This window comes from Oncorhynchus kisutch, linkage group LG9 (assembly GCF_002021735.2).
Source record: "Oncorhynchus kisutch isolate 150728-3 linkage group LG9, Okis_V2, whole genome shotgun sequence".
In the NCBI taxonomy this organism is placed as follows: domain Eukaryota; kingdom Metazoa; phylum Chordata; class Actinopteri; order Salmoniformes; family Salmonidae; genus Oncorhynchus; species Oncorhynchus kisutch.
In genome coordinates this window covers 5,511,293-5,539,030 of record NC_034182.2, presented here as the reverse complement: position 1 = coordinate 5,539,030, position 27,738 = coordinate 5,511,293, and the positions used below count along the sequence as shown (strand labels likewise).

The window sequence follows — 27,738 nt, the reverse complement described above, 5'->3', positions numbered from 1 at the left end:
TGAAGAGTTTAATTTACTACTACTGAATGTTACTAATACTATTTGGACTACTACTTACCTGTCCTAAGTAAGTGTGTGTGTTTGTGCAGGTATCTGATTGGCCAGGGAGCCAGTGTGGGGGTGGTGAACAGTGAGGGGGAGACACCACTGGACATCGCTGAGGAGGAGGCCATGGAGGAGCTCCTGAAGAATGAGATCAACCGACAAGGTACTGACGGACCGCAGCACTGACTCACTGTCTGCCCCACACTGACCTGCTAGTCAACAACTTTCACTTCTGCTTTCATTTGAACCATTGCCAGTCAAACATTGTCCACCAAGCATATCATTAATGGGGCTTTTCACATCTGTAATTGGAAGGGAAGTTCCTAAAACGACAATGGGAATGTTTTTCATTATGTTTTCAAAATAGATTACTTTTTAATGACCCGAGTTGCTGCTACTTTGCTAGCATCATTGTGTTTGCTATAGACTAGGCAGTTATGCACTGCCTCACCAAATAGACAGTTAAGGGAGGAGAGTTGGTGTGTGTGAAATGGATCGTGGCACATGCATCTAGGCCGCTGTGGCCTTCGTTCATATCAGGCAGGTCTTGGCAGGCCTCCAGTGGCGTGCACTCAGCTTGGTTCAATAGCACTGCAGCCTCCACGGCCAACAAGCTCACTGGTCTAACTCCCCCTTCACTACTTCACCCAATACCATGTTTACGTACACGATGTCCAGGTATAACATGTGTGTACTGTGTCAAAGTATTTATGAAATAAAGTGACACCCAGTCCCAGCAGCTGCAACGCTTTGCCTCGGAGAAGTTACATAATGGAGATGAATGCGATCCACTTAAACTCTGGGTTTCTCTTTGTGATGATTCTAAACTGGATGGAAGGGTTTTTCTATTTTTGACCGTGTGTTCTTGATATGATGACGTTTACCCGTCCCCTCCGGTGGGAGGCCTTGTTCAGACATGCTAATGGCCCCGGGGATGAACCATTCCTCTGCTCATGATGCCGCTACGTTATCGGCAGATTGTGTCGCTCTCCTGCACCTAGTAGCCATTCCAAATGCAGCTCTCTTCAAATCCACTAAGTGTGGCTGGACACCTTTGCACTGTTTACTTTGTTAGCCATGCTAGCCACCAGCCATAATCAGAAGTTAGGTAGCAGCTTAGCTTGTCAGACACCCCCTCTGTTATTTGCACCCTTGTCTGCTTAGGTTGCTCCTCCCCTGAGGTGTAGACGAGTAGAACTAGGGCAGGGCGATATGCCAAAATATCACATCACTGTCATTTTTTTTTACGCTGATGTCGTTTTTGAATTAAAGTTCTACTTTTGCTTTATGGGTAGTGTGTGACCCTACAGTGGCAACACATACATTCTAAGTGATTTCAATGGGTCTTTCTCCATTCTGTTTTATACTGTTCTTCAACCTAAAAAAGAAATCCTACACTTTCACCAATTTCTGCTCTCATTTGAGCATTTCCCCACTGCCACAAGGGCTGCACGATATGGGCAAAAAACTAGGCCTTATTTTTGTAAACAAATGTTGCAACTGCGATTTGACTTGCGATTTACATCACACTTCGGTAAACTGTTGGAATCATGGAAATAGAATAATTATTCTAATTCTATAGTTAAAATATAAATAATAGTGGGCATTTTGAAGTGTGTTTGACATGACAATGAGTAGAGTTGACAGGGTAGGAACCAAAGTGATGGTCAGCATTTCCTAGGGTACCCTATAATCTTTGGCTACATTAAATGTTTCTTCATGTCGCCATTATTCATGCTTCGCCTATGCCTCTGATTTAGAACATACTGTTGCACAAACAGGGTGATTTAGGCCTACACCAGGCTGTATTAACTAGCTATGTTTGCTCTGACCCAGTACATTTTATTAGCAAGCTAGCTAACTAGTGATTAGCATTAGCGGTAAACATGATTTTAGCTGAAATGTGAAAAGACAAACTAGCTGTTTGCAGATGTAAGAAACACAAACAAATTATTGAACGCTTGTGCATTTATATTAAAAGGCAAAGTAGAAACATTGTTTTCGTCAACATTGTTGCATGTGCTGCATTGACCATGCAGACTTAACTTTAAGGGTGTGTTCGTAAATGAACTTGAGTGCCAGAGTGCTCAGCGCGCTCTGGGCGTTCGTAAATTCAGAGCGTTTCGAGCACACACTGGATGCTCTGGCTGAGGAGTAGGGTTGATCTGAGCGTTCTGACATCACAATGGCAGTCAAGTGCCTAAGCTAACTGGCTAAAGTTAGTTAGCTTGCTAGTTAATTCCAGACATGAATGAGAACACCTCAGTCAACCTTTTTACTTGTCCTAGTAGAGCTGGTTAAGCTGTTTTCATGTTACCCAGAGTGTTGGTGACGAACAATTTAATTACGTTTTTTTCCGTTGTTTACTGATGCCAGACATATTCAACGGTTATTGAGCGTTCGTAAGTTAATCAGTTATTCTGAACTTTGGCACATCGGAGTTGATAGGGCGCGTTCGTAAATTCACTCTGGCTATGTGTCTCATGGTCAAGCAACAACAAAGTGCTCCTTGAGTGACAGTGGGCTGGGCTAGGTCTGTGTGGAAAGTGGCATGGAGAGAGATGAGGGGGATGACTCAAGTAGCGTATAAACTATAAAAATGGACGTTACACACAGCATATCACATTCAAATAGCCTAGTAGGTAAAGTACAAACCCAAACTGGTTCATTCTGCAATAATGGCATGTAGTAAAATATGCTATACAGCCCAGCCTTAAGTAGAACCAGACTAGACCCAGTAACATGATCCAAGTCTGGGTATGAGGTGGAGGGACCTGGAGCAGGGCTTGGCTGAGGTGGTCATAGCCCTATCCTTTTAACACTCCAGTCCTAAGGGCTGAATGTGCAGAATTCATTCAGCAGTTATGACCTCTCCTGCTGTTTGTTAGCATGCTACGCTACTTAAGAGTATTATATAACGGAGGCGGCGGCTTATCCCACAGGAGCCCCGCACATCTCACGGCCGACTGCAGCTTTCGTTTTCCGGGCTTGATGGATACGCAGTCTGCGGCTTTGAAGCGGGGCGTCAGTAGGCCAGTTCCCAAGACAGACACACAAACTCCTGCCTGCAGCATCACAATGTTGCACACCACTGCATTTTGGAGGTTGACCGATTAATCGGAATGGCCGATTAATTAGGGCCGATTTCAAGTTATAACAATCGGAAATCTGGTTTTTGGAAGCCTATTTATTTATTTATATATATATATATATTTTTTTAAAGTGTATGTATACACCTTCATTTAACTAGGCAAGTCAGTTAAGAACGCATTCTTATTTTCAATGACTGCCTAGGAACGGTGGGTTAACTGCCTTGTTCAGGGGCAGAAGGACAGATTTTTACAATGTCAGCTCAGGGATTCAATCTTGCAACCTTACAGTTAACTAGTCCAACGCTCAAACCACCTGCCTCTCTTTGCACTCCACGAGGAGCCTGCATGTTATGCGAATGCAGCCAAGGTAAGTTGCTAGCTAGCATTAAAGGAGTGATTATGATTGATTTTTTTATAAGATAAACTAGTAATATCAACCATGTGAAGTTATCTAGCGTGTCCTGCGTTGCATATAATCGATGCGGTGCGTATTGTTGTGCCAATGTGTACCTAACCATAAACATCAATGCCTTTCTTAAAATCAATACACAGAAGTATATATTTTTAAACCTGCATATTTAGCTAAAAGAAACCCAGGTTAGCAGCCAATATTAACCAGGCGAAATTGTCATTTCTCTTGCGTTCATTGCACGCAGAGTCAGTGTATATGCAACAGTTTGGGCCGCCTAATTTGCCCGAATGTTACGTAATTATGACATAACATTGAAGGTTGTGCAATGTAACAGCAATATTGAAACTTATGGATGCCACCCGTTAGACAAAATATGGAACGGTTCCGTATTTCACTGAAAGAATAAATGTCTTGTTTTCGAGAGTTTCCGGATTCAACCATATTAATGACCTAAAGCTTGTATTTCTGTGTGTTATCATGTTATAACTAAGACTATGATTTGAGCAGCCTGACTGAGTGGTGGTTGGCACCAGCATGCTCGTAAGCATTCATTCAAACAGCACTTTTGTGCGTTTGCCAGCAGCTTTTTGACTTCAAGCCCATCATCTCCCGAGATTAGGCTGGTGTAACCGATGTGAAATGGCTAGCTAGTTAGCTGGGTGCGCGCTAATAGCGTTTCAAACGTCATTCGCTCTGAGACTTGGTGTGCTTGTTCCCCTTGCTCTGCATGGGTAATGCTGCTATGAGGGTGGCTGTCAATGTGTTCCTGATTTGAGCCCAGGTAGGAGTGAGGAGAGGGATGGAAGCTGTACTGTTACACTGGCAATACTAAAGTGCCTATAAGAACATCCAATAGTCAAAAGTTAATGAAATATAAATGGTATAGAGAGAAAGTCCTATACTTCCTATAATAACTACAACCTAAAACTTCTTACCTTGGAATATTGAAGTCTCATGTTAAATGGAACCACCAGCTTTCATATGTTCTGAGCAAGGAACTTAAACGTTAGCTTTCTTACATGGCACATATTGCACTTTTACTTTCTTCTCCAACACTTTGTTTTTGCATTATTTAAAACAAATTGAACATGTTAATTTATTTGAGGCTAAATTGATTTTTATTGATGTATTATATTAAGTTAAAATAAGTGTTCATTCAGTATTGTTGTAATAGTCATTATTACAAATAAATACAAATCGGTCGATTTTAATCTTTATTGGCTTTTTTTTGGTCCTCCAATCGGCATCGGCGTTGAAAAATCATAATCGGTCGACCTCTACAGCATTTACCATCAGTCATATGACAGACATCAGACTACCGGGCCTTTTTAATATGCAAAGTGTTTCTCCCTCCTGGCTGTATCTGATCAGTGATGCCACATTTTTTGGGGTCGATGGGCAGTTACACTGGCAATTAGTTTGCAGCGGAGTTGCAGCATGAGTGGAATGCTCAGGCTGTTAGATGTAACCCCACGTAGGGAATGAATTCATGCGCATTGATCTTGACCTTACCACAATGGCTAGAGCAGCTCTCCGTTCTCCGTGTTCAGTAAGGTACAGTTATGTAACAGTGTTGTGCAGCTCCCTCTATGCTTAATGTGGTTTTTCTCTTCCCGTCTCATGGTCTCCTCTCTAAAGAGAGACCTTTTTAATCATGGGGTTAAACTCGTTAAGGAGCCACCACCATTCCCGCACAGCTGGCTCCACCTTCAGATCCCCTCTGCCTCCCAGACATTAGGTGACTAGGCCCCCACCCACTACCTCTATAACTGCCCATAAGGGCTCTCTCTGATCAATGTCTTGGGGTAATTTAGTTTTGGCTAGTCAGCAGGTTTTCCCTCCACTGAATTTAGTCCTGTGTTATCTCATCCTCAGAGGTCCAGGCGAATTTCCTCAGAGGATTCTCATGTTTGCGCCAGGTCAGATTCTTTGGGATATTTTCCGTTTTTGCTTTACCAGACCATATGTAGGCCTAGCTTTGAGAGGGGGGGGGGGGGGAGAGTGATTCAGTCCTCATCCAGTCAGTTTTCTGGTCTACTGGCTTTTCTCTCTTTTCTCAGCGTCCCGGTAGAAGGTGCAATTTTCTCTTGAAAAAGCAGCTTTGAATGTGTCCAGTTCCTCCACCAGGCTGCTGTTTTGTGGTCCTACTTAGGATCTATTAGTCTCCCTGCCTTTTTATAGAACCAGTACAGGCTACTCCTTAAATTCCCTGCTCTCTAGTAAGCGATGGGCCCTATTGTAACAGATGCAATAAATATTTATACAGGACAATTACTGCAGGGATAGTAATTTTGATAATGCCTTGACTAATAGAGTTCCCCTGCCTTGCTGGTGCATTTGTAAAACATGCATCTGAGGTTGTGGACATCTCACCTTTTGTACCACAGTCCACCCGTTCCACAGGCTGCATGCGCGGCAGCCCAGCAGAATAAAGGACTAATTGAGATCCATTATGACAGCAGGGCATTGTGTATTACACTGTAATGGCATCACATGGACTGGACTAAAGGGCAAAGCATTGCAGAACACTGCAGCCATGGTGCCGTCTGCCCCCAAGACCAGCCTGAACCCATTGATTCAATTCTGTATTGGAAAAATCTGTTTTATTGGACCATTCATTTGTGCAGTGAGTCAGGGATTTGACTCGTGGAGCCACGCCCACCCCCCTTTCAAATGGAGCTTGTTTATTCCATGCAGCCAGATGTCCTAGTGACCCAAGGTGTCGTTGATGAAAGGGATGGGGAAACTCAATGCAAAGGCTTATAGTTTAGCTAGAAGTATTTTTGTCATAACCATTAACTCTTAATGCACAATATGAAAGTAAAACCAAACTAGATGGACTGTGCAGCAGGATTGGTTCTTGGGCAGCCAGGAGTCGGTTTCAGACCATTTTCCGAGTCTTAATTTCTTCCCACGATTGAAACGCAGCATGCAGACAAGCGGCGTTCTGTCAGTGAATTTGTGCAGGAATATTTGCCAAGGTCCCCTAGCTGACAGATCTACGTCCCTTGTTCTCCTCCGCTGGCGCCAGGCCAGAACCTCTGGCTGGAGTAAACTGCTCCCGGTCCATCCAGCCTAACACACTGTCAGACAGTTGGAATCTTCTTTTGTCCTTTTTAATTAGTCACACTTCAACTCTGTAATCTCATCAACAATGACAGGTAGTGTTAACAAGGCACTGAACCAGCGCTGATTTAACTAATGTCAATCTGTTTTTGAATAAAATCAACTATTCCTGGACCTTATGTTCGATCTTAGTCAATTTTTTAATTTTTTTAATGCTGCTTTACTTACGAAAAAGTAATTTCGTGAATGGATAGAAAAAGAAAGTCCAGCCGTTTTTCCAGGAGCTGAGGGATGATTGTACATCATACGAGAAGCCCAAAACCTATAGGATCAGCTGAAGTGTTGTTGGCTTCCACCCCAGAGCACTTAGTGTTCAACTACATAAACAATGAGCATATCAACTCACAGCTGAGTAGTCAGACACGCCTTCACCAGTTGCTCCAAATTTCAGCCGTCTCAGGTTCCAGTCGAGTGTCGGCAAGACGGTACACGCCTGTTCCTGCAACAGCCTGTATCCTGTATAATGCCGGCCCATACCTTAGACTTACTGACCCACATGGAAAACTTACTGTGTTTGCTATCAGTCCCAGAGCAGTGATAACATGGACAAAATATTGAAATAAGCAATTTGTCAGAGGTCAGAGGCCTCTAGTCTATGGAAAAGAGTGCTAGCTTTGCTCCCACTCACTTTGCTCAACCACAAGTGGATTATTTGCTTAAAACTACATGCCTACACTGCTTGGATTTTGACACCTCGCCATACTTTGTATGTCAAATGTCCATAGCTCATAGCACATTTAGCCTGTTGTGTTGTAATATTCCAGGTCAGATTTCTGCTGTGTAAAGGGTATCAGACTCATTGACTTTTCATCCATTGTTAGTTTCAAATGAAACTCTGGACTGTAGTTCCCCATTTGAGTGAGCCTTCAACTCATTCACTTAAGGCCATGTGTGGCAAGCATGAGTATGTGATGTGGACATTTTCAGCTAATTTCAGGGTTCCATTTTTGTCTTTGAATCGCTTCTGTAATATTGTGATGTTAGTTCCCTGGGGTTGAATGGCAGACGGGCAGCATTTATTTCCTAACAGTTTCTGCCTTCTACTGCTCTTTTGTAGCCTAGATAATCTCCAGTGTTTATAGGGACATGCCTCTTAAGTAGCAGTTAATCCACTGAGGCCAGACTAACAGTGGTCACCGTTACACTTCGCCCTCACCAGGCGTGGACATCGAGGCGGCCAGGAAGGAAGAGGAGCGGATCATGCTGAGGGACGCCCGGCAGTGGCTCAACAGCGGAACTATCAACGACGTCCGACACGCCAAGTCCGGGGGGACTGCACTCCACGTGGCCGCCGCCAAGGGATACGCTGAGGTTTTAAAGTAAGTCCAGACTCCTTACCTCGCCTTTACCTCTAACAAGCTATAGCCCATCGTTGGATTCCTTTTATATTATAGACTTAACACCTTTTTATTTATGCTGATTTAAAAGAGATTTCCACTTACATGTTGTCGTTAAATATTTGTTAAGTGGATTCTGCTTATAGCCATGTCCCTTGTGGGAGTTTACTTCATTACTGTGTCAGTGGTTATCAAGAGCCAATCTCTGGACTGTCAGTACAGACAGACTGCCTAAGGGAGGGACTGCAGCACCCTGTCCATCTGCTCCTGGGAATGCAGCCAACGAAGTCTCCCACACACTCCACTGCCATAGTTGGCTAACACTAACATCTACCATGTTGAGGACCAGATACTCAGAGGTCAACATTTTTCCTGTCCTGCAAGACGTTTATTGACTGAAATAGGGTTCTTAAACCTTTTGCACGAATGTATTTGCACTTATGCAAATAGTTGACGGAATACTTTTTGTTTTATTTGTGTCTTTGTGTTCTGTTTTTGCCGAACTAATACGAAATGCAGCCATAATGCTGGCACAGTAACAAAAGCCTGGACACTGGCAACGACTGATAAGATTAGGTTGCAGCACCAAATCCAAAAGAACAAGATTAGCTAAATCTCATAAACACTATTTTTGTCCCCCCCCCAGGCTTTTAATCCAAGCAGGGTATGATGTAAATATTAAAGACTTTGACGGCTGGACCCCGCTCCACGCTGCTTCACATTGGGGCAAAGAGGAGGCCTGCAAGATACTGGTGGAGAACCTGTGTGACATGGACCTTATCAATAAAGTGGTGGGTAGTACTTCTACGGAGTCTCCATCCTCTATCCATACCCTCTAAGGTTCAGTTGAATATGGAGCATGTTCTGTACTGCACATATGTGCTCTTCTCATAACACTAGTTCTGAGAATTGTGTGCTTCCTCCTCAGGGTCAGACTGCTTTTGATGTTGCAGATGAAGATGTCCTTGGCTACTTAGAGGAGTTACAGAAGAAGCAGAATCTGGTAAGCCAGTGTGGCTAATGCTCACATAAGTGCTTTCATTTGAGCCTGGATGAACTGCATAACCTGCTATTAAAGCTTTCAAAAGTGAAACTGAGTCACTGGTATATGCCTTGCAGGTGTAAGCGTAGCAGAGGCCCTTGATCAAATCAGACTTTGTCTAAAATTTAAAAAAATATATATATTTTACATTTATAGCGTTAGGGTGCTTACTGCCTTCAATCATTTCATGTTTTTCTCCCGTTGCAGCTCAATAGTGAAAAGAAGGATGTTAAGAAGTCTCCCTTGATAGAGACGACGACCACTGGGGACAACAATCAAAATCTAAAATCCATTAAGAGGTAAATGTCCTGGTTGGGGGGGAAATGGGGTGGACATTAGGTAGTCACTCAGTGAATTAGTCATGTAATGGATTGTCTTTTATGAATTAACAGCAGGGTAGGTCGCCCACCGCCTCTCTGATGCTTCACTCTGTTATCTATGCATAGTCACGTTAATAATTCTACCTACTTGTACATATTACCTCGACTAACCGGTGCCCACTGCACATTGACTCTGTACCGGTGTGTATATATAGTTAAAACATGAACTTAATTATTCAGTACATTGAAAGTATCTCTAAGTAATTGAGGCACCCTGATAATATGGAGGTTATGGGTGTTGCTCTGAAATGGTGCACATATCTTTTGTAGTTTAATAATAAGGAATCCATGCAGACTGAAAGTACCAAACATTGTGTGTTCCAGCAAAGAGACCCTCCTCTTGGAGCCCGAGAAGCCCGCCCCGCGCATCGATACCCTGGAACCGGAGAAGGTGGACGAGGAAGAGGAGGGCAAGAAGGACCAGGAGTCCAGCTGCTCCAGCGAGGAGGAAGAGGAGGAAGACTCGGAGTCTGAGACTGAAGCCGGTACGTTCAACCTACTGTAATGGTACAATGTCAGGCAGGGTGTTTCTAAACCTTGACCTGATTTCTGAAGAAGACCTTAGACTGTCTACATTACTTGAACTGATTTGTAAATGTTATAGTGTGTCGTAGATGTACTCTTTGGAACCGTGTCTGTACATACTTGTTGCAATGACATCATAAACACTTGTCTGTGACATCACCTATGGTCGTGCATCTTTATGAAAAAGTATAAACACAAAAATGACAGTCTGCATTACATCAACAAAATATGGTCAAAAAAGCATACCTGCTCTATTTTAACACCAACAAACCCATCCATTTAAAAATGATTTTAGTACTAAAAAGCTATGTCTAAAAGACAGCTAATCAGACCATATCTTACAAACAACAGTTGCAATGACGTTCTGCAGACGACAGTCTTCCTGAGTATCGTTTTTATTATAATATTTTTGCCAAGAAACGCTTGATGCATTTTAATGGTCTACAGGCATGTGGTTAGATGAAGTATAAACCAGTTTTTATGCATCAGTAACTCATACTAGCCCCTCTCTTCCTCCCCTCCAGACAAGAGCAAGACGCCTGTCCCTGTGAGCAACAGTAACGGCACTGCTGTGGTGCCAACGCCGACCAGCGTTACGGTGTCCACCTCCCCAACCAGCCCCACTAACCAGGTGACTCTCACCTCGCCTGTCAAGAAGGTACGGCCTGGTGGATAGGTCCACTGAAGTCCTCCACTAGTCATCGTCAGCCTCTTCTGCAGAGAGTTTATCACGCCTTTACAGCTCCCTCTACTGAAGAACTCTTTCTGGAGTCACATGACTGACCAAGTGGTTCCGTGTCCCAGAAGTTTGTTAATTATAGAACCTAAAAGGAAGGTTTAACTGCTGATGCGTTAAGATGTAACCTGTAAACCGGGATACATAGCTACACCTGAGCTCAGTTTACGCGAGGCCCTGAAAAGAGCCAGCGCAATGCCTCACCGGTATACAGATCAATATAATTTGATGTTTGTTTAGTTAAAGCTTTAACACAAACTCACGCTTGGCTCAAGTTACACAGGGTTTACATAAAGGGGGTTACCTGGGATTTGTTGCCGGTCACATGAAGAGTACAACACTTGGGTAGGTGTTGTAGCCTCCTGCGGTATACTGTGAACCGAAACAAATGTCAGAGGCCCAGGGGGCGTGAGTTACGATTAGTTGAAGAACAGGAGCTCTGGTCTTCAAATCAAACTTTATTTGCCATATGCGCCGAATACGACACGTGTAGACTTTACCACGACACGTGTAGACTTTACCACGACACGTGTAGACTTTACCGCGACACGTGTAGACTTTACCGCGACACGTGTAGACTTTACCACGACACGTGTAGACTTTACCACGACACGTGTAGACTTTACCGTGACACGTGTAGACTTTACCGTGACACGTGTAGACTTTACCGTGACACGTGTAGACTTTACCGTGACACGTGTAGACTTTACCGTGACACGTGTAGACTTTACCGTGACACGTGTAGACTTTACCGTGACACGTGTAGACTTTACCGTGACACGTGTAGACTTTACCGTGACACGTGTAGACTTTACCGTGACACGTGTAGACTTTACCGTGACACGTGTAGACTTTACCGTGACACGTGTAGACTTTACCGTGACACGTGTAGACTTTACCGTGACACGTGTAGACTTTACCGTGACACGTGTAGACTTTACCGTGACACGTGTAGACTTTACCGTGACACGTGTAGACTTTACCGTGACACGTGTAGACTTTACCGTGACACGTGTAGACTTTACCGTGACACGTGTAGACTTTACAATTTCTATGAATTGTTCAGCATTCTAATGGCTTGGGGGTAGAAGCTGTTGAGGAGCCTTTTGGTCCTAGACTTTGCCTTCCGGTACCGCTTGCCGTGCGGTAGCAGAACAGTTTATAACTTGGGTGACTGGAGTTTCTGGCACCGCTTATTATATAGGTCCTGAATGGCAGGAAGCTTGGCCCCAGTGATGTACAGGGCTGTTTTTACGACCCTCTGTTACGCCTTATGGTCAGATGCTGAGCAGTTTCCATACCAGGCAGGATGCTCCATGGTGCCGCTGAACTTTTGAACTGGCATGGATCTGAGGACCCATGCCAAATCTTTTCAGTCTCCTGAGGGGAAAAGGTTTTGTCATGCCCTCTTTATGACTGTCTTGGTATGTTTGGACCATGATAGTTTGTTGGTGATGTGGACACCAAGGAACTTGAAACTCTCGACCCGCTACACTATAGCATGTTAAGGCAATGTTAATGGGGGCCTGTTTGGCCCTTATTTTCCTGTGGTCCATGATCAGCTGCTTTGTCTTGCACACATTGACGGAGAGGTTGTAGTTCTGGCACCACACTGTCAGTTCTCTGACCTCCCTATAGGCTGTCTCATCGTTGTCGGTGATCAGGCCTACCACTTGTATCGTCAGGAAACTTAATGAAAGTGTTGGAGTTGTGTTTTGCCATGGAGTCGTGGGTGAACAGGGAATACAGGAGGGTACTAAGTACCCCTGTGGGGCCCCATTGTTAAGGATCAGTGTAGCAGATGTGTTGTTGCCTACTCCTATCACCTGGGGGTGGCCCGTCAGGAAGTCCAGGATCCAGTTGCAGAGGGAGGTGTTTAGTCCCAGGGTCCTTAGCTTAGTGATGAGCTTCGTGGGCACTATGGTGTTGAATGCTGAGCTGTAGTCGATGAACAGCATTCTCACATAGGTGTTTCTTTTGTCCAGGTGAGGAAGGGTGGTGTGGAGTGTGATTGAGATTACGTCATCTGTTGGGGCGGTATGCAAATTGGAGTGGGTCTAGGGTGTCTGGGAGGATGCTGTTGATGTGAGCCATGACCAACCTTCAAACCTTTCCCTTTGTAGTCCGTAATAGTTTTCAAGCCCTGCCACATCCGACGAGCGTCAGAGCCGGTGTAGTACGATTCAATCTGAATCCTGTATTAACGCTTTGCTTGTTTGATGGGTTGTCTGAGGGCATAGCAATGGTTGTACATGGGGGTGGGTAGCTTTGCTCGACATTGTTAATGGCACACTGTTGACCCCTGGGAAGACACAGGTAAGGTCATCAGTCAAATATTTTAGCAGTGTTGATTATTACAAGACACCATGAGGATGGGATTTTCTTTCAAAAATGACCCCAGTTTCCCTTTGTCTGCTGCCCTCTGCAGTGCAGATGTGGCATTGGAGCTGACAATGTACTCAGTGACCTCCGTCCATATACTGTCTCTCAGTGCTGGCCTGTTATTCTTTAGAGGGCACTTGTGCTTTATTCCCTCATAAGAACTGAGGCAATGGACTTGCGCAACATTATCCTAATGATACTACAAACTACTCTTACTTTAAATGTCAACACCACTGGCACAGTATCATTAAACTAGAAAAATACCTGCTACAAAGTACCTGGTCTATACTACTTCTGTTTTTACATTTTGTTGAAGTCCAATATTTTTTGAAATGGTCACGTTTTCCCTTCAAGTTGATGTTATGTGCCCAAGGAAATTTCTCCCGTTGGATATATCTTCCCATCTGATTGCATTTTCTTTGTGGAGGACTCTGCATTCAAGCTGAAGTCCACACTATGAAATATACCCAGCACTATCCCAGTTATCCATATTTCCTGTTATCTCTGTTGTAGAAATGCTCTTATTCCCCTCCTGCTTTAATGCCTAGCGCACACACAACACAATGTCTTCTGTCTAACGAGAGTGACCAAAACAATTAACAATGTCCGCTTTGAGACTAGCATTGTCTTCTTTTCAAAATGCCTCTTGTGTCCTGCGAGAGCTGTCACTCACTCAACCAATAGAAACGATTGACCCCCTTGTCAGACATTGTTTGGTGTGGTCAGGCCTTAAAATATATCTCTGTCTCTCTGTGCTAGGAACTGTCTATCTTTGCTGCTTCTCTCTCTCTCTACTCTGTTTCTCTCCCACTCCATTTGTCTCTTTCTCTCTGTCCGCCCCTCTCTCATCATGGCTCTTGTCTTGATTGGCTTTAGTCTGATTATATTACTGCCCTCATGCCTGTGGCGGAGCCAAGCTGTCCTGCATTGTGGCGTCAAGGCTTGCGCAAAACTGGCATTTCTCTTGTGCCCAAAAAACCCATGGTGAGGCATTGGTGTGTTCCAGAGTTATTAGTTACCCTGCCCTTGTTACCGCCGCACCAAATGACAACTTGCCTAATCACCTGACTTCAATAGCCCATCCAGTCAACACTCTTGCTAACATAGTGACCCCCCCCCCCCCCCCCCCGCCAAAACAATTATTTTCTGCATGGGTCTTCAAACACACTGTCCTATAATGCTTTCTCTGTGTCTGTGGCTCATGTGCTCCAACTAGTGTGGTCTATTTGATGTTTCTGTAGCCATTATGTGTGCAGTGTAACCATGTTCCCAAGGCTTGTGTGAGGACTTAATCACTAACTGGAGTTTCAGTGAACAGTGTTTAGTCTCTTTAGTGTCTGATTCTAGGCCTGCCACTGCTGCTAAGATTAAGGAGTCGGTACTCTGTCCCTCAGTCAAGTCTAGTACCAGCGTTTATTTATTTTACCTTTATTTTAGCAGGGAGTCCCATTGAGACCAAGGTCTCTTTTTCAAGGGAGCAGTCGACCTAGATGTGGTTAAATTATTTCTAGGGGTGCAAGTCACTTGTTGTCTCGAGCATGTCTCCAGACCCCCCCCCCCATGCGCCCCTACTCAAACATCCCCCTTAAATTTGTTGTCAATCCATGACACGTTATCAAGTGCTGCCATAGATCAGACCGTAGCCTCTGCAGATTCATTCCACACAAACTCCTTTGCTTTTTGACCTTTTGATTAACCTCTGTGGACTGCTCTGTCTTCTTCACCCCAGAAAACTAAACCCCGGACTGCTGCCTTCGTCTGCGCTCTGTTTAAACCCCCCTTATTACCGTGTCTTTGCTAACGGCTAACCACTAACACCTCTCCTCTCTCTCCCCCAGGTGGCCCAGCAGGTGTCCCCTGCCGGTAAGGTCTCTCCTAAAGAGGTCTCCCCTAAAGATAAACAGGAGGATGACAAGACTAAGAAATCGGACGAGTCCCCGGCGTCGTGGCGCCTGGGTCTGAGGAAGACTGGCAGCTACGGGGCGCTGGCGGAGATCACGGCCACTAAGGAGGCCCAGAAGGAGAAGGACACGGCCGGGGTGATGCGCTCGGCCTCCAGCCCCCGCCTCTCCTCCTCCCTGGACAACAAGGACAAAGAGAAGGTCAGTAGCTAACTTAACACCACGCTGTCTCACCCAGGCATCAGTGCCGTCATAATGTGTCCCTATCTGAGCTTGTCATTAGTGCTGACCCGATATCATATACTTACTGTATGTCCCTATAGGACCCACTCAGTGCCCCTACTATAACAATGTGTCCCTGTCTAGCCTAGTCAATAGTGCTGATATTTGATGACATCTGTTTCAACTCATGTTATATGTCCAGCTGCTTTGAACACATTGAAGTGTGTGTATATTAAGATGAAGTTGATGGACATATCACCGTTCCAGATTTGCGTGAAGTTGAAATCCACCGTCAGAGGCTGGTTTGTTGGCCAGGGGACAATGTGTGAAGAATGTTAGTAGATGTAGTTTGTGTTTTGAGCCATTTGCTTGAGCTCCTGATGTTTCATGTGCAGGAAAAAGACAAAGGAACCAGACTTGCCTACGTTGCCCCCACCATCCCCAGGAGACTGGCCAGTACATCAGACATTGACGAGAAGGAGAACAGGTGAAGTGCCAGCGTGGTCCCTCCGAAGGGAAAAGTGCATAGACAGGAGCACCACCTGCTGTTCACTGTTGTGTGTTACAGGCCCAAAGCAGCACTGCATGTTGTCTTTATGTAGCTGCTCTGCTGCCTCTGAGTACTTCAGTTTACAATGAAAAATCTACAGATTTAGAAAGTGGGCTCATACATATTTCTATGACGTGTAGGAATTAGTTACTGGAAAATAATATTCTCACGGTTCACATTTGACCAGCATCATGACAATATCTCAAATATGTTACATATATCGGTCATTGATACTTTGTTAGTCATTACTGATTTTACATTTTAGACACATTTTAGGATTTATCCAGTGTTTACTTGTTGTAGCACATGGCTGCTGGTCCTTGCCTGTATATTGTGGATCCCTGGGTGCTATTGTAGTGTGTGTGGTTCCAATCCCAGGGACTCTGCTGCTAGTCTGGTACGTAGCGGCTCCTACACCAGGAGACGCTGGGACGATGAGCTGAAGAACAGTGAAGGAAGCGCTTCCACCAATCGAACAACACCCAGCTATCAGCGCAGGTTTGCCACGCTTCACTATATGCTACCCCTCAGGGTCCTCAACGTGACTGACTCACTACACCAGATCAGCGCATCCATTCATTCAGTACCAGTTCTGGACTTACTAATAACGTTTAGTTCACTCTTAGTAGTTTTTCTCAATGCTAATGTCCCATTTGAAAGCAGTGCATGTACATGCAAACATCTACTGAGAAAAGCTGTGCAAGTCAGTCCAATGCCTCTGTCACAAACGCCACAGTCTCCTGCATGACTGTACTAGTCCTGTCAGGTTTCTGTGCCTTTAGTTTCTCTATACTACACACCAGGTTCTACATTACAATCTGCCATTGTCACGCTCTTACAGCCTGCAAGGTTCCAAAACAACATAATCACTATGGCTCAAGAAACCAAGACATGGACCAAGTGTATCAGAGCTTAGTTTTTATATGTTGTGTGTGTGTGTGTGTGTGTTCTATAAATGTGTGTGGTGTGCCCCCTTGCTAACATGCCTATCTTCGCTCCCCCCACCCCCACACACTGCCAGCACGTCCCACACGCTAACGCTAGGGCGGAGCGGCAGCACGCGGGACGTGCCAGCCAAGTCCTCGTCTGCCTCCAGCTTGGACCCTATCACCTGTAACACTAAACCCTGGCAGTCGCCCACCTCCCACTACCAGTCTTACAGCATTTACCGCAGGTATACCACCAGCCCCCACTGAACAAGAACCTCTATCCACCTCGTCTGTCACCTGTCTGTTGGTCTCGACTGCATAAGTGTTGTGTAGTTCCATGTGTTTTGTGAGTGGTGTTCTCTTGACCCTCCTATTAACTAAAGAGAATCAACCCCATTTTGGAATACTGGGTAACGGCTAATGGGAGAGGAATTCATCTTCAAAGGCCACAGTGTTAACTGTATTGGATTGTAACGTGTCATTCCTGGCATGGGTAATGGGTCCTCTCCAGCCTCTTTCACTCTCCTTCCCTCTTTCCTGTTCTCTCGTTCCTTCTCTGACTGTTGTTCCACTGATATCCACAGTGGTTCCTTTGGCAGGAGGCACGAGGACCTGGGTTCGACCACCTCTTCCTCCACTAGCACCACCACCACCACCTCGTCTGTTACCTCGCCCACCGGCCACCGTGACCGCAGCCTGCTCTCCAGCCTGGGCTCCTCCACCCGCACCGGATCCTCCAGCCTCACCAGCAGGTACGCACACACGTAACACATGCATGTGACACACAGGGATCTCCCCCAAATAATGTAAGCGGAGCACTGCACCACTATGTAAAATAAGTACTTTTTATTTGATCATATAAGGCCATTTTTATCTAGATTGCTGGGAATGGCAGTTACAGGTGTTAAAATCCTGGGAGGACCCTACACACATGAATGTAAAAAATGTTAGTCATATTTTGAAGTCCTGTGTACAATTGTGTGGATCAGGTACTGGGCAGAGGAGAGTGCGGAGAGGGAAAAGGAGCGGGAGAAGGAGTCTGCAGCAGTCATCCCTACGATTAACACTGGTTCTACCACCACGTCCACTACTGGCACGATCATTGGCTCTGACGGCAGGGAGAGACGCAGGTCCGACACGCGCACGTACGCGCACCCCCTGCACACACACCCACTGAAATGGAAGCCCACACGTGCACCCACGGGGGAAAAACAAGGATGTCACTGATACACACCGTGTATTATTTTACACACAGCTCATGTTTCTTCACTTGTTTATGCAACTAGAAACAATGTAATAACTGCCGTCTCAGAAAGCGGAATATCTTGAAGCTTGCAGGATCCTGTGCCGTTTGAGATTGCATTGCCTCTACTTGAGAATTGGGTGTGATCTCCTACAATGTGTACACACTGGAGGAGGAGTGGGAGTCTGTTAAAATGAATGGGGTTAAGAGCACGTCTTCCTGTGAAGTCACTGCTGCTGAAAGAAGCCACCTGTTCTGGGAGGGTTCTAGAACCCTGACTGCTTCAGAAAGTTCTCCTTATAAGGAATATGGCGTTTCTCAAGGCCTAGACAAGGCTCACGAGTGATTGTGTTCATATTTTTGAATGCGGTGAAGGAACACATTCCCTCTTCAAAGAAAGCATTACAATTACCTGTCTTGTTGTTCCCTCAGTATTTGCAATATTTTGTGACTGACGCTAAATTAAAGGTGAAAGGAGAATAAATATCTCCACAGCTGATAGTACAATACAAATATGGAAGTGAGCAGAGAAAACACTGTTAGATTTGCCATTTTAGATTAGGCTATTTACCTTAACAGTTGTCAATCTCATAACTACAACGTCCATCATCCATACGTGTGGCTTTAGCTTGTTTGTGTTGCAGATTGTACCTCACGCCTGTCCTTGTTTGTGTTGCAGATCGTACCTCACGCCTGTTAGGGATGAAGAGTCGGAGTCCCAGAGGAAAGCCCGCTCCAGACAGGCTAGACAGTCCAGACGGTCTACCCAAGTTAGTGAAGACATCTGTCCTAACTCTGCTTCTGAACTGGCCCTAAATGGCCAACCAAATACTTCGATAAATGCAGTGTCAACCGAGTCACTTCTTATTGGACTTTTGTAATAAGAAAAAGTAATTTACATGTTATCAAGTATTCTGCCATAATGTGGCTTGGGCTAATATAGCTGAACTGATGGTTTAAAAAAAAAAAAAGTTTTTGCCAGTTTGTTTTTATTGCGGAAACATAAACATTGTGTAAAGTGGCACACATTCCTAAGCGTGGCGAGTTTTAATGAGATTGTTTACAAGCTGTAGGAAACTGGGCTGGTCCTTTTCCACGCTGTCACGAATACTTTCTGAAATAACTAAATATGGTTCAGCTTAAAATGCCCAAGTAAATTGTCTACTTTCCATAACCACAATGTTCACAGTGCAGTAAGAGAATGCCTGGAATTAGTTGTACAGTTTCATCTTCCAAAATGCAGATTACTGCCATTTTGTAGTTTTTCTCTCCATGAGGAAATCAAAATGGCCAAATAACAAACATTTGCTCCTGTAACCCCTTTCGGCAGAGATTCACTAAATTCTCTCCGTTTCCTCTCAGGGTGTGACTCTGACTGACCTCCAAGAGGCAGAGAAGACCATTGGCAGGAGCCGCCCCACACGGACCCGGGAGGAGGAGAAGGAAGAGAAGGAGAAACAAGACAAGGAGAAGCAAGAGGAGAAGGAGACTGGTGAGACCAAGGAGGACGACTACCGGTCGAGGTACCGCAGCTTCGAAGAGGTATGTCATGGGTTCCCCAAGAGTTATTTACGATGCTCTATTATCCATCTGGAAATGCAACATGAGTTTACTGTTGATGTGTAAACTGACAATCACTTTTGAGGTTTCTAAATAAATTTGGTACATTTTTTGGCAGTTTTCCTCAAGCCCTTGTTATTTGATCAGAAGACTATAACCATTCTGGACTTCCTGTTCTTTCTCCTTTCTCCAGACTTACCAGCGCTACCGTCCCTCCACCACCTCGACCACCTCCACCCTGAGCACGGCCTCCACCCTGTCCTCCACCACCTCCAGCTCCCTCAACAGGCCCAACAGCCTGACCAGCATCACTTCCTCCTCCAGCTCCCTCAACAGGCCCAACAGCCTGACGGGCATCACCTCTTCCTACAGCCGCTCCTCCAGGGACACTGAGAAAGGTCAGCCATTAGAGCATAGCTACGGGTGCAGATCTCTAAATGCTATGGATTGTATTAAACCTCACATATTGCTGCCATTTGGTGTATCAGTATGATAAATCTATGTACTCTCATACCAAACTAAGCTTTCTGGACACTATCAGCAGTGTATTGATTGTGACTGAGTAGATAGATGCACATGCACACAAATATTACACTGAGATATTTATCAGACTTATCCGTTGAAAAAAAGAAGCTTGAGTTCTACTGATGTAGAATATATTGAGGTATGGCTGGAGTATGCAACATAATTAGATATACAGTGTCTTCAGAAAGTATTAATTCTTGACTTTATTCTACATTTTGTTGTTACAGCCTGAATTCAAAACAGATTAGAGATTTTTGCAATTTATTGAAGATGAAATACAGATCTCATTTATACTGAACAAAAATATGAACACAACATGCAACAATTACAATGATTTTACTGAGTTACAGTTCATATAAGGAAATCAGTCAATTGAAATAAATTCATTAGGCCCTAATCTATGGATTTCACATGACTGGGCAGCGGTGCACACGTGTGGGCCTGGGAGGGCATAGGCCCACCCACTTGGAAGCCAGGCCCAGCCAATCAGAATGAGTTTTTCCCCACAAAAGGGCTTTATTATAGACAGCTGATGAAACCTGAGTATTTCTATCTGGGAGGCTGGTCTCAGATGATCTCGCAGTTGAAGAAGCTGGAAGTTCTGGGTGGGCTGGTGTGGTTACGTTGTCTGCGCTTGTGAGACCAGTTGGGGGTACTGCCAAATTCTCTAACATGACGTTGGAGGTGGCATATTGTAGAGAAATAAAAATGTATTTCTCTGGCAACCGCTCTGGTGGTTATTCCTGCAGTCAGCATGCCAATTGCAAACTCCAACTTTAGAAATCTCTGGTGTTGTGTGACAACACAATTTAGTGTTTTTATTGTCCCCAGCACAAGGTGCACCTGTGTAATGTTCATGCTGTTTAATCAGCTTCTTGATATGACACACCTGTCAGGTAGATGGATTATCTTTGCAAATGAATGCTCACTAACAGGGATGGTAACAAATCTGTGCACCAACATTTTAGAGAAGTAAGCTTTTTGTGGGTATGGACATTTCTGGGATCTTATTTCCGCTCATGAAACATGGGGCCAACACTTTACATGTTCCTTTTATATTTTCTGTTCAGTGTGTGTGTATATAAGTATTCACATCCCTTTGCTATGACACTCCAAATAGTGCTCAGTTGCATGTAATTTCCTTTGATCATCCTTGATGTCACTACAGATTGATTGGAGTCCACCTGTGGCAAATTCAATTGTTTGGATTTTTTTTATTTTTAAGAAACACCTCTCTATAAGGTCCCACAGTGCATGTGGGCTGTCATTGTAAATAAGAATGTGTTCATAACTGACTTGCTTAGTTAAATAAAGGTTAAGTCAAATAAATGTCAGAGCAGAAACTATACCATGAAGTCCAAGGAACTGTCGGTAGTGCTCCAAGATAATTGTGATGAGGCATGTATCTGGGGAAGGGTTTAAAACAATTTCTAGAGTTTAAGTTTCCGAGCGCACAGTGGTCTCCATTGGGCAATTAAAAAAAATAAAAACATGGAACTCTGCCTAGAGCTGGCCAGCCGACCAAACTAAGCAACAGATCAAGAAGGACCTAGGTTGGGGAGGTGACCAAGAAGCCATTGACCACTGACAGAACGACATAGTTCCTTGGCTGAGATGGGAGAACCTGCCAGAAGGACAATAGTCTGGCCACTCTCCCACAAAGCCCAGAAGAGCCTGAGGCCACTCCTGAGAAAAAGGCATATGACAGCATGCCCGGAGTTTACAAAAAGGCACGTGAAAAACTTAAAAGCGTAAGGCAATAGATTGTGGTCTGAGACAAAAATGTAAGCCTTTGGCCTGAATACAAAGGGCTATGTCTGGAGATAACCAGGCACAGCTCATCACCCGTATAATACCATCACAACCGTGAAGCGTGGTGGCAGCAGCATGCTATGGGAATGCTTTTCAGCAGCAGGGACTTGGGAGACTGGTAAGGATAGAGGGACCAATGAATGGAGACATGCAGGCAATTTCTTGATGAGAACCTGCTTGAGAGCGCAAAGGATCTTAGACTGAGGGTGAAGATTTACATTCCAACAGCAGAATGACCCCAAGCATACAGCCAAAACAATGCTGAAATGGCTTCAGAACAAGAATGTATAAGTACTTAATCTGTGGAAAGACTTGAAGATTGCTGTTCACTGCCACTCACCATCTAATTTAAGAGCTTAAGAAAATCTGCAAGGAAGAATGGGAGAAAATCCAGAGATGCAAAGCTGATCCAGGCATCGCTGCCAAGGTGTTTCTGCAAAGAATTGACTCGGGAATGCTTATGTAAATTAGATTTCTGTATTACATTTTCAATAAATCTAAAAACATCTTTTCACTTTGTCATTATGGGATATTTTGTGTAGATGGGTAAACAAATGATCAATTTAATCAATTTTGAATTCAGGCTGTAACACAACAAAATGTAGAACAAGTCAAGGGGTATGAATACTTTCTGAAGGCACTGTATCTAATAGCCATGTGAGCACAGACTGGTTAACCTGAATTCCACCCAGGCAGGAAAAGGACTGGGTTGCCTTAAATGAAACATGACCCTGCCAAGCCACACTGCTTCTTGACTCTCTGCTCGCTTAACCCGGAAGCCAGCCGCACCAATGTGTCGGAGGAAACACCGTCCAACTGATGACCGAGTCAGCTTGCAGTCAGCAAGTAGTCGCTAGAACACGATGAGACAAGGAAATCCCAGACGGCTGCCTCGCCCCATGGGTCTCCCGGTCACGTCCGGCAGTGACACAGCCTGGGATCGAACCCGAGGCTGTAGTAGCGCCTCAGCACTGCGATTCTGTGCCTTAGACTGCTGCGCCACTTGGGAGGTGCAAACCAAAGATATAACTTAAGTTTTACCGAACTACGCTTTGATGGAATGAAACTTTGATGTCGGCACACACTGACTAATGAACACTTGATGAAGGACATGCTCATTTATTGGGTGACTAATAGTTTGTCACCAGTTAGGCTCCTCATTAAAGTCAAATGCATTTCCAAAATTACATTTTGATTTGACAATGTAAACCTGAAGAATTGGAATTGACCCCAAATGTACTAGGTCCAGTGCATATTGCTCACTCGGTCTCTCTGTAATTGACAGAATCCGACAAGAAGCAGCAGGAGGAGGAGAAGGAGGGAGAGGATAAGTCCCAGCCCCGCTCCATACGTGATCGCCGGCGGCCCCGTGAGAAGAGACGCTCCACCGGGGTGTCTTTCTGGACCCAAGATGGGGTTTGTGACACACACACACACGGACACTTTTTTTTTATGTGGACATGCCTCAAGTGTAATGAACAGAGCCCACTTGACCCACCTTTTTAAGGTAATAAGGATACATGTCAGTTTGAGGTGAAAAACCATTTTATAGATTTAGCAGTACAACTACTCTCGAGGTACTACACTGAAGTGCACCTCCATGAAACATCTGGATGTAGCTGATTGGGGTTTTTCAGCCAGACTTTGGGTTTATTCTGAGAATAACTGTCCCGGTGCTGCTCCTGACCTCCTGTCCCTCCTTGCATTCCAGAGTGATGACAATGACCCAGACCAGTCGGCGGACTCCGAGGAAGGCAGCATCAAGGGTGAACCTCAGGTAACCTTAGTCCAGACAACCGTGTAGAAATAAACCCACAATAGATGCAGTAATGAGGTCATTAGAACGCAGGATGCTGTGACGCCCTCATTTGCGCAAATTCAACAAATCTGATCGAACTAAGTGGATGTATGTCAAATCTGTCATTTTTGTATTATTAATTTGAAACGGGCTCAAGGTGGTTACTAAAGTCTGATTTGGATATTTTGGGCTGTTTTCACTGCATAACGTTTTAAAGTTGTCCCCTTTTCATGTTTTGAAGAAGTGCTAAATGCTAACTCAAGTTTGTATGAGATATCATAGCTAGCATACAGAGATTGTTATGGAAGGCAGTCGTTTTTAACTGAAAGGCATGTCCACATTAAAGTGTCAGTGGGTGTATATCACGAACCCCATTGATTGGTGACTATGACATGTATTGGGTTTGACATCCATACAAGCGTTATGCTCAGATTTATACCTCAACATATTGTGAAATATCCGTAATAAACAATAGCCTATAGGCTGTTTTTGCTGGGGGGCATTGAGGATATTCCACTCGTTTCCATGGCATTTACATTGTTTTGATTGAGTTCCATTGACCTCTTTACCGCAACTCTGTGGTCCAGCCTGAGACCCAAACTAAAGGATAGACTGTTTTGATTAAACACTTTAAGTGAGTGGCCATTTTTTTGATGAAGTTCAACCACCCCAATCAACTTTTTTTGCTCTTTCACTCTTTTGTCTATAGTCACGGCCAAGCAAGTGCCTCTGCTTTTCCTTTATTTGGCCTATTATGGCTAGCTTTGGTACTGTAAAGACTCCCTCTTCTGCTTACTTTGGATATCATGGTTCCTCCTTTCCTGTGATTGTCCTGTCGCTAAGGTGACCTCAAACGCAAAGCGCTCTCCGCCATAGTTCAGTAAGTTCCAAAACAAGCCACCACACAAAGGAAATGGTCTTGTTCATGTTGAACGTACAGGCAGTTTTCACTATTATGAAAACTATTCTGCGATAGGAGGAGAAAATGGAAGGAATTCAAACGTTCTGGGCTAGTTACTTTTTTTTAACTAGATATTGACAATTTAAGTTTATTTTTTTCACATGCATTGAAAAATGTCCAGCATTCTGCAATCCGCGATGACTTAATTTTAGTGGACACGACATCCACCCTGTAATCATAGCTAAAGAACCCCCAACGGAGTTCCTGTTGTACCTTTTGGGAGGGAGATGAGAAGGTCGGTATGACTAACAAAAAATGGGTCAGGCCTGTTTGTATGTAAAAAGAGTGGCATTTTGTTTATCTACAAAGGACTCATGAAGAAACTTCCTATCTCTATTGTATCATCAATTCAATTTAGACTTACAAATGTCCAAACCCAGTCTCAGGCTTGAATACTACTGGAGGCCGCTTCGGTCTCCACAGTTGGGTAAATTAAATTTTTTTGCGACCTTCATGTGGAACAACTTCCAGAGCTCTCTGAAATGAGATCTCCTCGTCCTCCTTGGTCAATGATCAGTGACCTCTTGATATATCTGTTTTAATATCTCTTTTTGTTATGTTGTACATTGTATCTGTTTGTATTTATGCAGAGCTCCTCTGTAAGAGACCCTAGTCTTATGACTTCCCTGTCAAATAAAGGTTGAATAAGATGGAGTCTCCCTGGCTAAGTCTTCCTGTTTTGGAAGGGGTGTGTCCTATGCAGTGCTGCGGAGCGGACAGTGATGTGGCCAGGCGCTTGGCTGCAGATCAGACGCACACAGTGGGAGGAGGAGGGCTGGTGGACGGAGCAACCAGCCAGAAAGCCAGCATATCTCTTTGTTGTTGAAGGCTGCACGTTGGGGCGGGGCCTTAACAGAACACCAAATAGGAAATGGTCTATTATCTCTGCATGAATAGGAAAGCATTCAGGAAGAGCTGCTCCCTCCTGCCAGAGTTGATTTGGGTTTCTCCCTGGGCTTGGAATTGCCAGGGACCTCACGATACAATGTTAGGATACTTAGGGGCCGATACACGATGTGTATTGCGATTTGACGTTTAAACTATTGATCACTACATGTCTGCTACAGAGAGACGAGAGCGCATGTGAAAGTGACTTTTGATCGGTCATGGAAATAAAAGGGCTGAAAATAACACATTGGCTCACTATTTAAGAAGATGGAGAACAAGCTATAGGCTGAACAATACAGGAGTTTTGGTGCAGGTACGGTCAACTAACGTTACCTGGCAATTAGGGTTGAATAGTTTCCTGGTATTTTACAAATGTTCCATCCTGAGAATAAATCCCTTTTCTCCTGTGTAACCCGGTACTTCCCATCAAAACCGGAAGTGTTATTCAAAAGCATTTAGAAAGCATATAAATAGGCCTATGTCTGGATTTGATTAGAGCTTTGTTTGAAAATTCAAGCCTGATGCAACCTGCGCCTGATTGAATACATATTATGAGCCCTACATAAATGGCAATGCGTCGAAGGCCAAATGATTGGGATGTTATCCAATACATAGGCTATATGATATATAAGCTACTGCACATTATGCACGGCAGAAAAACATAAAGCGCATAGCTACATCTATGGATAAGTAAATGAAACAAGTGGCAGTAGTCTTGAGTGTGAACTGCATTGTGTGGACTGGAATTACACCCCTTGTTCTAACCATGATAAAGCAGGTGCAGCACATGCAGCCTGCAAAGTTACAAGTAAAGGCTAGCAAATTTGATTTACATTTTAAGATATTTCCTGTTATTAGCCAACCTTTCTCTCTCTAGTGTTGCTCCATTCCTTCCTCGCTTTCAACAGTTAAATTAAATAAGTTGTGTTGTCCATCATTCTAATGACATACTTGAATAATGTAAGACTAGAATGAGATGTAGGTGTTCACTTCTCCATGAGGATTGAATGGTTAATGGGTCTGAATAAATGACGACTATAGTCTAGCGCCGTCACGCAATCGCTCTTTCAAACTACCTGTGCGTTCTATTGGCTGTTGCGTTTAACATTCGAACACACAACTCTAGTTTGCTCTCTTCAAATAGTCTATTGGTGTAAGAAATGCAAAAAAAATGTCCAGCAAGGTATTCTAGTCTAGCTTTTCCTGCATGGGACTCCAAGAGCTAAGGTGCCTTTTTAGAGGCCAGCAAGCGGAGTACAGGTGTGTGCATACTGTACAAGAGACGGAGGCAATTAATTAGAAGCTTATTATGCATAAGCTCTCTTCAATCTTGAACGGGATTGTCTAGTTTGGATGCAATTGGAATGGAATTGATGGAGAGTGAGCGTGCTCGCCCGTACATTGATTTAAAGCAACGATATAGGATTTTTAAAACACTGCAATTAAAAAATAAATGAAATCTTTACAATTGGGGGGAAACAGGTGCCCCCCCCCCCCCCCCCCGAAAGCCAGATGGAGATGTGCAAATTAGACGTGCATTCAGTACAAATCGATACTTGCAGTCAAAGTATCAATATAATATTGTGATATGTAATTAGTTTCACCCCTCCAGTTCTGCCCACTTGATTTTAGGTGGTAAACATAGCTGGCCTTGTGGTGAAAGTCAAGGACAACTAGAGTTATTGAAGAATGTCCCTGCATTTATCAATTACTTGCAGTGTGAAGAGAAGCACTTTTTTTTTCTTGACTTGAGGGAGATTTGAATTGGTCAAGATCTTCAAAATGTATCACAACCTGAGGGAAGTAGGTTACTACTATACTGTTAAGCAGTATATTTTTCTGACAACTGACATGTACAACAGGTTGAATTATAGCTTTCTTCCCCCTCACCATTTTAATCTCTGTAGCTAAGGTCTTAAAGATATCCTGACACACAAGGGTTTTCCCTGGAGATCGGGCTCCTTCAGCTTCAGGAAACCAACAGCAATTTGAACACTGTTGTAGGCTTGGCCCTCTGACCCACATCCCGCCTGCTCTGAGAAACACTGCGGGAGCTAGAAGAGGCTGGGATCAGGGGCAGGCCCTTAAGGCACTGGCAGGCTTGGCAGCCATTCAGGAATATGTGTGTGGGGGGGGCTGTTGCAGTGCAGAGGGGTCAGGTACTATGAGAAGGGAGAGGGGCTTGACACTAATTCATCCAACATCTAGCTTTGTCAACTCTTTGCAAATCAATGAGGCAGACCTTTTGAAGCCAAGGAAATGAATAACCTAG

At 44.3% G+C, this 27,738-nt stretch overlaps 1 protein-coding gene across 15 annotated transcripts in view; it reads left to right on the top strand.

The window, feature by feature from the left end:
- The window catches only part of LOC109896632 (protein phosphatase 1 regulatory subunit 12A), a 62,474-nt gene that overhangs the window by 24,436 nt on the left and 10,300 nt on the right, over positions 1 to 27,738 (top strand). For 6 of the 15 annotated variants that reach the window (XM_031831617.1, XM_031831619.1, XM_031831614.1 and 3 more), the window contains exons 3-21: positions 90 to 208; positions 7,835 to 7,994; positions 8,659 to 8,803; positions 8,941 to 9,015; positions 9,262 to 9,353; positions 9,759 to 9,919; positions 10,484 to 10,617; positions 13,954 to 14,061; positions 14,916 to 15,179; positions 15,596 to 15,687; positions 16,129 to 16,248; positions 16,772 to 16,924; positions 17,264 to 17,431; positions 17,669 to 17,824; positions 18,602 to 18,692; positions 19,285 to 19,464; positions 19,676 to 19,880; positions 23,105 to 23,235; positions 23,531 to 23,596. In XM_031831617.1, coding sequence (XP_031687477.1) covers positions 90 to 208; positions 7,835 to 7,994; positions 8,659 to 8,803; positions 8,941 to 9,015; positions 9,262 to 9,353; positions 9,759 to 9,919; positions 10,484 to 10,617; positions 13,954 to 14,061; positions 14,916 to 15,179; positions 15,596 to 15,687; positions 16,129 to 16,248; positions 16,772 to 16,924; positions 17,264 to 17,431; positions 17,669 to 17,824; positions 18,602 to 18,692; positions 19,285 to 19,464; positions 19,676 to 19,880; positions 23,105 to 23,235; positions 23,531 to 23,596 — 2,620 coding nt within the window. The remainder of the gene's footprint in view (positions 1 to 89; positions 209 to 7,834; positions 7,995 to 8,658; positions 8,804 to 8,940; positions 9,016 to 9,261; positions 9,354 to 9,758; positions 9,920 to 10,483; positions 10,618 to 13,953; positions 14,062 to 14,915; positions 15,180 to 15,595; positions 15,688 to 16,128; positions 16,249 to 16,771; positions 16,925 to 17,263; positions 17,432 to 17,668; positions 17,825 to 18,601; positions 18,693 to 19,284; positions 19,465 to 19,675; positions 19,881 to 23,104; positions 23,236 to 23,530; positions 23,597 to 27,738) is intronic. The other 9 variants (XM_031831626.1, XM_031831615.1, XM_031831627.1 and 6 more) reach the window with 7 other exon arrangements.